Raw genomic sequence first — 13,747 nt, 5'->3', positions numbered from 1 at the left:
ACTTGAGTTGCTCAGGGAATCATATCCAGATGAAGAATGTTACCATACTTAACTATAAGTCCAACTATGCCTTGCTTTATATTATTCATCAAAATAGTCAAGTTGTATATACTTTGAACAAACAGAAATATTCACAATATGGAGGCTTGTGGAGTTTGTGAATGATATGACAAAGGACTCCAAGGATTCTGGGACCTATACACAATTCTTAAAATAATGAACTTCGTGTTAGATATCATTGTAACCTGTAACCTGAAAGGTGTGACCTATTGTGTGAATGGTAGCTGGACATTTGTGGTTAGAATATCTCATGACTTCAGGGGATGTAAAGAATGCTTTCCATATTGAACTGTTTGCACTTCCTTGGGTACCATGTTGTAAGGATTTTGTACATCGTCTGTTCAGATAGAACTCTGTTCCCAGACCTGTTTGTTTCATTGTATGTCACTGTGAGTGAGTAATTTGCCAAGCCAAGGTCATACTTAAAGGACTTTTACGGAACATTTCAAACTTGTAAATATGCAGGGTACATTAAGGCATAGTAATTATATTTTGTGTTTACAATATAAGATTTTACCTATGAAAAACCAACTGGATGATTAGAAGTGTGTCCTCTCCTTTTTGAGGGGTGGAGGCCAGCAGTGGAGATTGAATGTTAGCCTTTGTGCATTGGGAAGCAAGCCCTTTATTACTGAGCTTCTGCTCTAGCACCAGAAATAGTGTGTGTGCAGACAGACAGGGGAGACACACACTATAATGCTGGCTGGCCTGGAAATTGCTATGCAGACCTGGCTGGCCTCCAGTTTCAAAGAGCTCTGCCTCCCTAATGCTGAGATTAAAGGTATGCACTACAGTACTTGGCAGAAATGATTTTTGAAGTTGATAAGAGGCATGAATTTTAGAGAGGCCAGGGTGAGTGCTTTGCAGTAAGACCAGAGTCTCCAAGTGTTCAGTGATGAGTGCACAGCTGGGACCTCACTTGGGTCACTGCACTTACCATAGGTGCTGAGTCAAAGGTGAACACACTGAACTTTCTGAAACCCTTCCTAACAAAATACATATTTTCCATTCAAACTACTTCTTCTTCAGGTTCAATCCTAAGATTTAAACAACCCACAAATAAAGTATTTGGGCAATGGGTGTAGTATATCTCTTCAGCTAAAATTTTTGTGTGTTGTTTTTGTTTTTGAGACAAGGATACATAAACTATAGAGCCTTGGCTTTCCTGGAACTCACTGTGTAGATCAGGCTAGCCTTGAATTCAAAGAGATCTACCTATCTCTGCCTCCTGGGGGCTGGGGTGAAAGGTGTGTGCTACCACACCCACTAACTTCTGAGGTTTTTTTTTTTTTTAAGAATAAAATATTACTTTTTACATAGGTTGTATTAGATAGTAGAGGTAAACTAGTGATGATTTAAATTCATTGGCGGATGTTGTGTATAGGTACTATGCAGAGCTATGCCATTTTGTGTAAGGGACTTGAGCTTCTGTAGATTATAGCATATGATAATAGATAGAAAGGGGAGTGACCAAGCCAGCTCAGTCAATCAACAGGGTCTCAAGGGTGGGAGCAAGGATTGAAAAGAAAAGGACAATTATACATTATAACATGACTCCAGCCAGTTCTGAAACTGAAGCGGGTTTATTTTTCTATAGCCTCCTTTTATACCATTCTAAGAACGTGCAAAGAATACAGTCAGTTCTAGGTCAAGGAACAAGGTAATAAACAAAAAGTCAAGGAACAAACAAGGCAATGAGCCAAGTCCCATGATCACTGGTTCTAGGGGCTTATCAGGATGTTCTAAGATAAAAGGAATGCCACACATTCCTCCACTAAGTTTGCTTGAGCTTTGTATTAACCCAATGTAAATATTCTTATCTGAGCCTACTCCCCTGTCCCAGCCTGAAGTCAAATTCTTCCGGAGCTTGCTTCTTTACTAGCCCAAAGTTAAATTCTTGCCTGAGCCTACTTCTATGTCCTGGCCCAGTATCAAAATCTTGCCAAGTTTCTAGAAGTGGCCCCAAAAGCTCTCCACAGGGAAGTCCTGGAATCAACTCCTTGTGGATTCTTAAGTATGGCTGTATTTGTGTTTTAACCATGGGTGCTCCCAAGGGGTCGAGGGGCTCACAGTAGAAGTTGAGATTAATTTGGATACAGCAGTAGAGTCAGGAATTGTTAGTTGATAATAGAATTTCTTCTGTTCTGTTCTTTCCTTTTCTTTCTTTCTTTCCTTTTTTTTTTAAAGATTTATTTATTATTATATCTAAGTACACTGTAGCTGTCTTCAGACACACCAGAAGAGGGCATCAGATCTCATTACACATGGTTGTGAGCCACCATGTGGTTGCTGGGATTTGAACTCAGGACCTTTGGAAGAGCAATCAATGCTCTTAACCGCTGAGCCATCTCTCCAGCCCCATAATAGTATTTCTTACTTGATGATGTTTACTGTTTTCTCGGATGTTTAAAGTGCTGCAAATACAGTTGTAAAGTAAGCACTTTTATTTCACCCTCATTTGTGTTTCCTGACATGCTATATCCTGGTAGTACCACTCAACTCAGTAAGGGAGACAGTGGCTAATGTGGTGAACAGTTCTGTGGCATGAGCTGTAGTAAGGGGTTTGTAAGTATTAACTTACCCTTATGAAGGATCTCTGCGGTAGCATGCTCTTGTAAATTCATGTTTTCTTTCCAGCCTATGCACATGATGGCTCAGACCTGGAGGCAGAGTACTTCAGGATAAAGTCAGCTCATATAAACAGTTTTGTCACATTCCTTCCTAGTTTTCCTAGTAATGAAAGGAAGCTAAGCTCGTTTATACCTGAGACATAGTCTAGGGAATAAAACAGCAGAAACATAAGAAAAAAATAGTTTAAAAATTCTGTTTACAGTATTGACTATGTATACATACATAATACATATATGCATACATTTTATATACATAAATATATATGCATATATAGATATATAGATAGATAGATAGATAGATAGATAGATAGATAGATAGATAGTTGATTTTGCATTTAAACACACTTAGGATGCGAATGATGGGAGTATCTGCCTGTAACCCTAGTACTTAGGATGTTGAAGTGAAAGACCCACAACGTGAGGACTCCCTCACGTTCTGACTCAGGAGAGGCAACACCCCAAAATCACCCACAAGAAACGATCTTGCTGCAACTGCAAGAGGATTTTTATTCGAGAGCGTTCTCGGGCCCATGGTCATACACCACGCAGGGGTAGAGGACCATGGCGCGCTGAGTAGCTGAGTAAGGGGGTATTTAAAGGAAGAAACCACAATTCATGGAGGTGGGGAGGGTGTTGTTGGAAAATACCAAAAATACCAGTTAAGAATCACAAGGAAGTATAAAGTCACAAGTGTCAGGTTATCTCTCAAGACAGTTTCTAAGAGCCCCTAACAATCTAAGAGCCCCTAAAGATAGCACATTTGCATTGCAGGTTCCAGTAATGGTCAGGGTGCCATTCTTTGAATTGAACCCAGGAAGAGGGTAGGTGGAGGAATGTCGCTATCAAGGTATGATTAGCATACCTTGGAGCAATGAGTCACAAAGGTCACATTCCCAAGCCTCATCCTAAAGGCCTAGAATTTTGTTACTTCTTCAGAGGCAGGAGGATTGTGAGTTTGAGGCCAGCTGAGTTATATAGTGAGCTAGACCAGCCTTTGCTACATAGCAAGATCCTGTTTCAAAAATATAAAGTGAGGAAACATTCAATTCTATTTGCATGCTAAAAAGTAAAACAAAATTTGTCATTATCAAAGACATGTTTGCTTTATTGTTTCTGAGAAATACCTGTAATATTTAATCCTTCTAGTTATTTTTTATTCCTGTATTTTCTTCTTTGATTTGGTTTTTTGAGACTGAGTTTCTCTGTGTGGCCCTGGCTGTCCTATAACTTGATCTGTAGACTAGGATGGCCTTGAACTCACCGATCCACCTGCCTCTGCTTACTATCTCTTGAGATTAAAGATATGCACCACCACCACCTTTATTCCTGAATTTTCTTGCCATATGAACTATGTGTTGACTGGAAATTGTAATAAATAGTAATGATTATATATATGTATATGTATATATATTTTCATATCCACCCAGGCATCAGTATTTTAGAAATCTCAAGAGTTCTCACAGGATTTCAATCAGGTGCTTATGTTTACGTAGAATCCCAGCAGCTGGGTAAATATCGTATCATTAAGCCCTTTGCTTTTTATGTATTGTTAAAAACAAAAAAGAAAGAAGTTACGTTTTAAAGCTTTAAAATGTCCATATGTATTATTTTAGAAAAAGAAAACATTACAATGCTTTGTTTTTCTGTCTTTTTTTGTAGGTCAACAGCAAGGACAGGATGGAGTGAAAGTCCAACAAGCTACTATAGCTCCTGTAACGGTGGCAGTTGGAGGGATTGCTAATGCGACAATAGGTGCTGTTAGTCCTGACCAACTCACACAAGTGCATTTGCAGCAAGGCCAGCAGACCTCTGATGCAGAGGTGCAACCTGGCAAGAGGCTCCGGAGAGTTGCCTGCTCCTGTCCTAACTGTAGGGAAGGAGAAGGAAGGTAACTGCTGTTCTCACCCTGGCTATCTGGAATTAAAGCGGTCCTGACCACTTCCTCTAACTAAGCACTGGAGCCTCCTGAGCTTTCTCTCTCAGAAACTGGAATGCAGTGTTACACAGGAGATTAAGTTGGGCTGTTTGAGGCTCAGTCCTCTGCTTGTGTGTTGTATAGTTTTTTTAATAAATGAATTTCCCCATTCACTTACTAGGTAAAAGCTTTAAACATCTCTTGATTTCAGACTGATTCCCGAGCCATGCCGTTTACCCCTTTGTAATACAGTGCAGTAGTTTGGAATACACTCACAGTCACACAGGTGTCACCAGTCTGTTTTAAGCTACTTTGTCATCTTCGAAAATGCCTGGCCACCAGACTCCTCAGCTCTACTTAACTGATGTCTGTATTTATAGGTTTTCCTATACTAGACGTCTCATATAAATGAAATCATACAGTATTTGAATTTTTGTGGTGGCCCTTAATCAATGCTTCATTTCTTCTGTGTATGTGTGTGTGTGTGTCTCTGTGTGTGTGTGTGGAGAGAGAAGAGAGAGACAGACAGACAGACAGACAGACAGAGTGTACTTGTTTATCCCATCACTGGTTATACAGCTGAACTCTTTCCTTATTGACCATTTTGAGTAATGCCACTGTTTGCATGCATATACTTGTTTATGCAGACATGGGTGCGTGGGAGTGTGTCTGTGTGTATGTGCATGTGTGCGTGCAGATACAGAGTTGCGAGGTTGTCTGGTAACTATTTAACCATTTAAGAAATTGCTACACTGTGTTTGTACTATTCTGTGTTCCCATCAGCACTTTATGAAGGTTCCAGTTTCTCCATAGACTGCTAGTCCATGTTATTACCTGATTGCTTATGGTTTTTAAGTCAGTTAATAATAACTCTGAAAGTGCTAGCACAGTGTGGTTTATTTTTTTAAATTTTCATAGTGATGAGTGATGCTAATCATCTTTTTGTGTGGTTCTTCATATGTTTGGGGTATAAGGTCTCACCAGTACATGGTTTGGAGATGCTGTTTTCTAGTATTTAGTATGGTCATACACTGTCAAGATTGTGATTGTGTCTTTCAAAGTACAACATCTTTTGAAGTGTAATTTTTTGTTTGTGTCTTCTCCTTGGTTGCATTTGCTTTTGAAGTCAGATTGAAGACTCCATTGCCAAATCTAATGAATGTTCGTAGTGGTTTTGTTTTTGAGTTTTACAGATTTTTTTCTGAAATTTAGATAGGACAATACATGGTTTCATTTTAAAATGTGGTATGAAGGAAATGGGGACCCGGCATCATTCACTGAAGTTTCTTTTCCCTGTTGAATGCTCTTGGCTCCCACTTCTCAAAATTGCTTTAAGTGTTTAGCAACACTGGTGGTTCTGTGTGAGTTTTAGCTTCAGCTTGTCAATTTCTACAGAGAAGCAAGATGGTATCCTGATGGGAATTAAGGTGAAACTGCAGGTCAGTTTGGGGGATAGTGACAATTTAAAAATATTGAGTCTTCAGATCTATACAAAAGAAACATTTTTCTGCTTAGATATTTGATGTTTTGTTTGATTAGTATTTTGTGAGTTTTTTTTTTAAAGAGTGTAAGCATAGTATTTAGAGTTAAAGGTATTCCTATGAAATCTTCTTGATGTTATTATAAATGAACCCCCTCTCCGCCCAATTTCAAGTGTACAGAATTACATTGGCTTTTGGGTATTGATCTTACATTGTAGAATATTGCTGAATTATTCCTTCTTGTAGTTTTCATAATGATTATTTAAGATTTTTACATCTACTGGGCTGGAAAGGTGCCTCAGCAATAATGAGCACTGGTTGCCAAGGGTCCTGGTTCAAGTCCCAGCACCTATGATGTTTTATACTTGTCTGTAACACTGTTCCCAGGGATCAAATGTCCTTTTCTGGCCTTAGATACTTGCACACATGTGGTTCGCAGACATGTGTGCAGGCAAAGCACTCACCCATAAATATAAGATTTCTATAAACCAAAAATATAAATTGGGAAAAAAAGACTGCATCTTCAACAAATGATGCTGGTCAGACTGGGTGGGCTGCGTGTAAAAGAATGAAAATAGGTCCTTACTCATCATATTACACAAAACTCAACTACAAATGTATCAAGAACCTTAACATAAGACCTACTGAATCTATCAGAGGAGAAATAAGAGTCTATAGCTCAGTGGTAGAGGAAAAAACTTTCTGAACAGAACATAGATAGTACAGGCACTAAGACCAACAATTAGTATGATGTGTGTGTATTCAAATGGAGCTATCATATACAGGGGTTATGGTTTTCCTAAAAGCTGTATCATGTCAAATAAAAAACCCAGTGTGCCCAGTTTCCTCAAATTAAAAAAAAAAAAAAAAAAAAAAGTGGGACCTCTGAGTTGGAGAGATGGTATACTTCCAGAGGACTTGGGCTTAATTCTCAGCACCCACATGACAGTTTACAGCTGTCTGTAATTCTAGTTCCAGGGGTTTCAGTACCCTCTTCTGAACTTTACAGGCAGCCATCTTGCAGGAGGTATATAGACAAAACACACAAATAAGATAAAATAATTAAAGAAATAAATGGGGCCTCATGAAACTGCAAATCTGGGTTACAGAAGACACCCATCATTTGGACAATTAACCAACTACACGTCCAATAAAGGTTTAATATCTAGAATATATAAAGAAGTAAAATAAACAAACAAGCAAAAAACCAGAACATTAAGAAAAGAACCCAATTAAAAAGGAGGTACAGAACTATATAGAAATTTTTTAAAAGATGAAGCTCAAATGGCTAAAGTACTTTTTAAAGTGCTTTAGCTATCAAGAAAATTAAAACCACCCTAAGATTTCATCTTATCTTAATTAAAATGGCCAAGATAAATAAAACAAATGTCACAGTTCACACTGGTGAGGATGCAGGGAAGGAGGAACGCCTATTCTCGTTGCTGCTGGGAGTGAAAACCTGTACAGTCACTATGGAAAACAGTGTGGAGATTCCTCGGGAAGCTGTGAATTGAACCTCTTCAAGATTCAGCTGTACCACTTTTGAGCATATACCTGAAAGACTCTGCATCGGACTGCAGAGCCACCTGCTCATCTATGCTTACTGCTGCTTGATTTGTAATCACCAGAAGTTGGAAACAGTCCACGTGAATGGATAATGAAAACATGGTATATTTACACAGTGGAATATTATTGAGCTATTAAGAAAAACAAAAATTGTAGGTAAATGGATGGAGGTATAAAAAAGCAAAGCAAAACAACAACAAAACTATGTTGAGTAAGGTAACCCAAATCCCAAGACAAATATCATATGTTCTTTCTTATATGTGAATGTTAGCTTTTAAGCTTTCAAAATATATGCTACCATCTGAATAACTAGGGAAATTAAGTACCTAGTAAGGGACTGGGATTGGTGCGGGGAAGATCTTTGAAGGAAAGGGAGATAAAAATAAAGCTATGAGAGTTAAAGGGACAACTAAAATAGGATTAAATAGGGAAAAGATAGGAGACGAGGAGTGGAGAAGGAACAATGGAGAGCCAGAACTAGTAATAAAGGCCATTTGAAAAAAACCCAAGGAAACCTGCTACTGTAAAAGCTTCCTAAATATAAAAATATATGAAAGGAATGTTAATGGAGTCACTAAATAGTAAGACAGTGCCCCAAGAAGACATGCTGCTAAGTCAACCTTTGGTTCCAGGGTAGGTACATGCCAGCACTCACATACTCGCATCTTGTTGAATCCTTAACCAATGGGATCCCATCAACCTGCCAAACATTACAGACTATTGCCAAGGCTCTCCACATCTTATTTCTAAGGTACTATTTCTGAAAAGAATACTTATGTCATAAAGTACATAAAAGTCAAACTGGTACCTAATTAGAAGCTTCACTCCTACTAATTAGCATTCATGGTTCTGGAAGATATTCTGCATAATGCAAGAGAAAGTAACCCAGCTACAAACCCTGCAACCTGCTTGTAAGACATTCTGATACAATAGTGGCACAAATGTTATGGGAACAATTAACCACTTTTTAAATTTGGATTCAAGGACTTCTTCATGAGGTGATCCCTGTACCTGAAACTGATAAAGTGGCCGAGAACCAGAGACTAGGTCTTGGATCTAGAGGAAAACCTGCTTCCTCTGCTAAAGGAACATAGGAATGAAGTGACTCCTAATGACATACTGCTGTGCCCATAGGCCAGTGCCTCACTCAGTCCTCCTCAGAGTGGCATCTTGCAGATAGGAATGAACACAGATCCATTACTGGACATTGTGCAGACTGAACACTTGGTCCTAAGTGGGATGTCTTCATCAAACTTCAAGATTTGCACAGGTTCAAGTTAGATGGGGCCACAGCACTGAGAAGAGGGAGTGGACATGAGGTCCAATCCTTAACCAAGAAGCTATTTGTAATTGATACCCACTAACAATGAAAAAAATCAAGTTTTGTCTAATAAAGTGTCACTGAGTTTATCAACCATGGTCCAGGGCAGTCTCCATCCCCAAGAATAGTTGGACAAACAAACAAACAAACCCCTCTATGTCATGTGGGAGGGGAGCTTTTTATTTCATTTCGCCTTGTTTTGACATTTTTTGCCTTGTTGGTCTTTTGCCTGGTTGTTCTGACTTTAGTTTCTATGGTTTAGTTTTCTTTTGAAAAAGAAGCAACATAAAGTTGCTTGGATAGAGAGATGGAAAATTTCTGGGGGGGCATCAGAGGAATGGAAAGCATGATCAAAATATACTGCATGAAAAAAAGAATAAAATTTTCTATATTATAGTATTCAAAATATTTTAGAGATAGTTACAGTATATTATTATTATAGAGATACATTAATAGTGTCTAATATTTTGGTTTTACTTCTTATTCCACCTTGGAGAATATCTGATTTTTTTTTCAGGGTAGGGGAACAGATCATCTAGTTTCTCACTGTTCAAATACAACTTTAGAACCCTGGAATAAGTTGCGGAAGCTCCCTTCCATCGCCTTTCCCCGCCCCCCCCACCTCTCATTTTAATCATAAAGGGTTTTTAATGCCTAACACTTTATTGCATTTATTATAATAATTATGAGCTTAAAAAATCTGTATAGTTGTTACAAGTCAAAGGATTTTTGCATATGTATGGTAAAACCCTCCTGGTTATGGTGTATAATTCTCTTTATAAGTGACTGCATTTTGTCTGCTGCACCCTTTCTCCCCTCCTTTCCCCTCCCTCTCTCTGCCAGCCTCTCTTGTGTCTCTGTCTCTGGGGAATGCTGGCATCATAAGCATGTGTCACACACTGCTTAGTTTGTTGATGTTGAGGATTCTCTTCATAATGTGTTCATGAGGTGCTTGTCTCTACTTTTCTTGTATATTGGCCTTCAAGTGAATTGGGTAGTGTTCCCTGTAGTTTTCTTTTTTGAACAAGTCTTTGAAAAGCTTGAAAAGTTCACACACACACACACACACACTGAGCAGGAGGTGATTATAATAGTACAAACCTTTAACCCTAGCACTGGGTAGCAGAGTCAGTTGGTTCTCTTTTAGGCCAATCTGGTTTACTTAATGAATTCCAGGACAGTCAGTGCTTGTCTCAAAACAAGCAAAAACTTATATAGGGGGAAGGGGTTTCACGAGAAAAGCTATTTGACTCTGGGCTTTGTAGTTTTTTTTTTTTTTTTTTTTCTGACAAGTTCTTTTTATTACAGATTTACTTTGACCATTCGTCTTTCTTGTTTGTTTTTCAAATTTTCTGTTTAAGATGTGTCAGCCTAAGTGGTTGGTGACACTTAATGTTCCTCTAAGAGCCCTGTTATTTTCATGAGATTGATAGTGATTTTTATTTATGAGGGGGGTAATTGAGTCTTTTTGTCTTGGTTAGTTTAGCTGAAGCTTTATCACTTTGTTGACTTCTTGGAACATATGTTTTTTCCCCCGATCTCAAAGCTCACTCTCCCTGTCTACCTGTGCTTCTTTCCACAGATTCACCAACCTGTGGTTTTGCCTTATTTTGAGTAACACTGTATCTTTCCCTCAGGTGCCTTTGCAACAGTGGTTTCCTTTTAAAAACAAGCCCTTCAGTTAAACTTCAGCTTTCTTACAGATGGTCAGTTTCTTTGAGATTGGAGTTCATTCTAGCTAGAATTGGTAGTGCTACCTGATGTAACAGCTGAGTGCTTGGAGGCAGGAACAATAGGCTCACATTTTCTTAACCTTGCCTCTTCCAGCTTGGTAGCTCTAATTTATGAACTGTGCATGAAGGTCAGGAAACACCTGGGCCATGTCATTTTCATCATGTCACAATTACTGCGGAGTTCAGTGAGTTGGGCACTGGGTGCCTTTTAGCCACACTCAACTGGAGCTCAGCCTCAGCAACAGGCAGTAGAATGAGAAGCACTGTGCCCTGCCCCTCTGGATGATAGCTAGCTGGGAGGATGGAGGGGAGGAAGCCCTCCCTGTTCATGGCTGTACTGTTCTGTAACTCTCCTTTGTCATGGAGGTGGAAAGGAAGAAAAGGAGTTAGTCTTAGATCTATAGACTCCATTGTTACATACTTTAGATTTCAGAGAGAATATTAGTTTTTGCTGTTATTGGTTTTTAGGACTGTGACCAGAGATTTTTGAATAGTGTATTGGGAGGTAGAATTATAATTTATCAGTTTTGCTGGAAGGGGTTCATGGAATTCCTTGTCACACTGACCTGCTCTACAAGTGAATCTTGGAACCTTTTTTTTTTTTTTTTCCAGACAGGGTTTCCCTGGCTGTTCTGGAACTCACTCTGTAGACCAGGCTGGCCTCAAACTCAGAAATTCGCCTGTCTCTGCCTCCCAAGTGCTAAGATTAAAGGCGTGTGCCATATATTTTAACTATCTTTTTGATATTTAGAGGATAATTCTCAAGAGGTTTGTTTTCTTTCCTACCTGTGGGTAGCATGTCTACAACTCCAACAATAGGGAGTCTGTGACAGGGAAATTGTGAATTTGAGGATAACTGCAACATTATAGCTGGTACAGGCAGTCTGAGCTATGTAGTAGACATAAATTCTGAAGCTTACCACATTTTCATATAAGTTTTTATATAGTACATGACCATATTTGATTTTTTTTTCTTAATGAAAAAATTTCTCATGTGTTTTTGTTCAGACATACTCAGAAAAGCATTTTCTAATCATGTAGATGGCCTGCCTGTGTTTTTGGCACAGATAGAAGCTGAGTTTAGGGTATAATGGTGTTGGTTTTGTTCTGTTAGGGGCAGCAGTGAACCAGGAAAGAAGAAGCAGCATGTTTGCCACATTGAAGGGTGTGGGAAAGTATATGGCAAGACCTCTCACCTCCGAGCACATCTCCGATGGCACACTGGAGAAAGGCCGTTCATATGCAACTGGATGTTTTGTGGCAAAAGATTCACAAGGAGCGATGAGCTTCAGAGACACAGAAGGACCCACACAGGTTAGTTGGTTTCTCTTGGGGAGAGAGATACTACTTCGTTTTCGAGTGCTTAGTGAAAGTTGCACTGTTGAAGGTCAAGATGTCTTGCTTTCTTTCTGACATACATTTATTTTACTTACTAAATTTTATCACCAGATTTATATGACCTGGAATTTTTTTTCCTTTTGCTCTTTAGGATGTTAAATCCATACCATGTTTTTCTAAAGTGTGTGTAGTATATGTATATATTTTTTCTAAAGAGTATATATTTATTATATATAATATATATATGAGAAGAGAATTAAATTATGATTGTATAGGTTTTTCCAGTGCAAGGGCATCTTGTCAGTTGGGAGCCAAAGAATACCACAAAGTCATACCACAAAACAAATATCACATAAGAGATTTACTGGGAAGAACAGAATAGCAGCTGCCTCTTAAACAGCAGAGGGCTGGGTGAAGGGGAGGGGTTTTATAGGGTTTGGAGCATGTGCAGTGAGCTGGTGGAAAAGTACAGCATGGCTGGTTGACTTTTTTTTGGGGGGGGGGGCTATATCACCAAGTCATGAGTAGAGATTTTCAAGCCTTAGGAGCTTCAGGTCAAGTCAGGGCAGGGAGTATTTCCCTACCCTTATCTTAATCCCTATAATGGTATTAGTGACTCTGTTTTGCCTTTTCAAACCCAGGGAATGTCAAGAATAATATAACAAATATCCACTTAACACTCAAATTATATTTTTGTTACTTTTAGTAAATCAACTCATTAAGGAAGTTAGGGCCAAAGTCAAAAGCCACCATCAGTTTATGATTTGGCTTCTAGTATATTTCTAAACCAGTGCATATTATCTGTGGGTATACATAGAAGTAGTGTTTTGTACAGGCCATAAGTATTGTATGATATCATCCACATACTTTTACTCAAGTCCACTATGCATGTGTGTTTATATTTTTAGAGATGTGCAGTATTCTGTCATGTGATTATCACACTGATCATTTTGCATACTGTTAGTTATTGGAGGGTTATTTGCTGTCACCAACTTTGCTTCTCTGAAGTACTGGACATGTTTAAGGGGCAAGAGTATTAATCACAGAGAATGTGTGTTTGGTAGTAGAGTCTCTAAAGTGGCTCCTTAACATTTCTGCCTCACTAGTGCTGATCAGAAGTTCTGTTCATGTGCTCTCACTGCTGTAGTACCAGGCTTCAGAAGTTTGTGTTTATCTAAAACTGTTTCTCTTTTTAAAGTTGGCATTTTGTGATGATCCCTGAAATTAAGCATCTTCTTATGTATGTTGTTTATTTTACTTCTTAGTCGTGGTACTTCTCATTTTTCTTCAGGAGTGTTTCTCAGTCATATAATTAAAAAAAATATTAAAGTCTAAGATATATTGAAGTTATTTGAAACTTTTTTAAACAGCTTTGAGTTTTTTGTTTTTGCCTCCAGTTCGGTCCTTTAGATTATGCAAAAGGGTGATTTTGTTCTTCTTCCTCTTCTTCTTTTTCCTTGTCTCGAATAATGAATTGAGGCTACAAATTGTTTCATATGAAAAGCCAGTTTTTGACTAGTTTATTCTTCTGACTAATTTATAATTACATTTATCTCAAACTGTCCTCTATGGTTGTACCTTAATTTCTGGGTCCCCTGTCATGAAGCTCTGTTCCATTTGACAATTCATGCACCAGTGCCATCCAGTTTTAGTTACTATAAAGCACATTCAGGCACTCATCTGCTTAGAGTGTGCCTGGTTCT

The 13,747-nt window shown here is 38.5% G+C and overlaps 1 protein-coding gene across 1 annotated transcript in view; it reads left to right on the top strand.

Annotated features, from left to right (window-relative positions):
• The window catches only part of Sp4 (Sp4 transcription factor), a 70,343-nt gene that overhangs the window by 36,036 nt on the left and 20,560 nt on the right, over window positions 1-13,747 (top strand). The window contains exons 4-5 of the mRNA XM_021178994.1: window positions 4,350-4,578; window positions 11,821-12,020. Coding sequence (XP_021034653.1) covers window positions 4,350-4,578; window positions 11,821-12,020 — 429 coding nt within the window. The remainder of the gene's footprint in view (window positions 1-4,349; window positions 4,579-11,820; window positions 12,021-13,747) is intronic.

This window comes from Mus caroli, chromosome 12 (genome assembly GCF_900094665.2).
Source record: "Mus caroli chromosome 12, CAROLI_EIJ_v1.1, whole genome shotgun sequence".
NCBI classification, from domain to species: Eukaryota; Metazoa; Chordata; class Mammalia; order Rodentia; family Muridae; genus Mus; species Mus caroli.
This window is presented reverse-complemented; position numbering and strand designations above follow the sequence as displayed.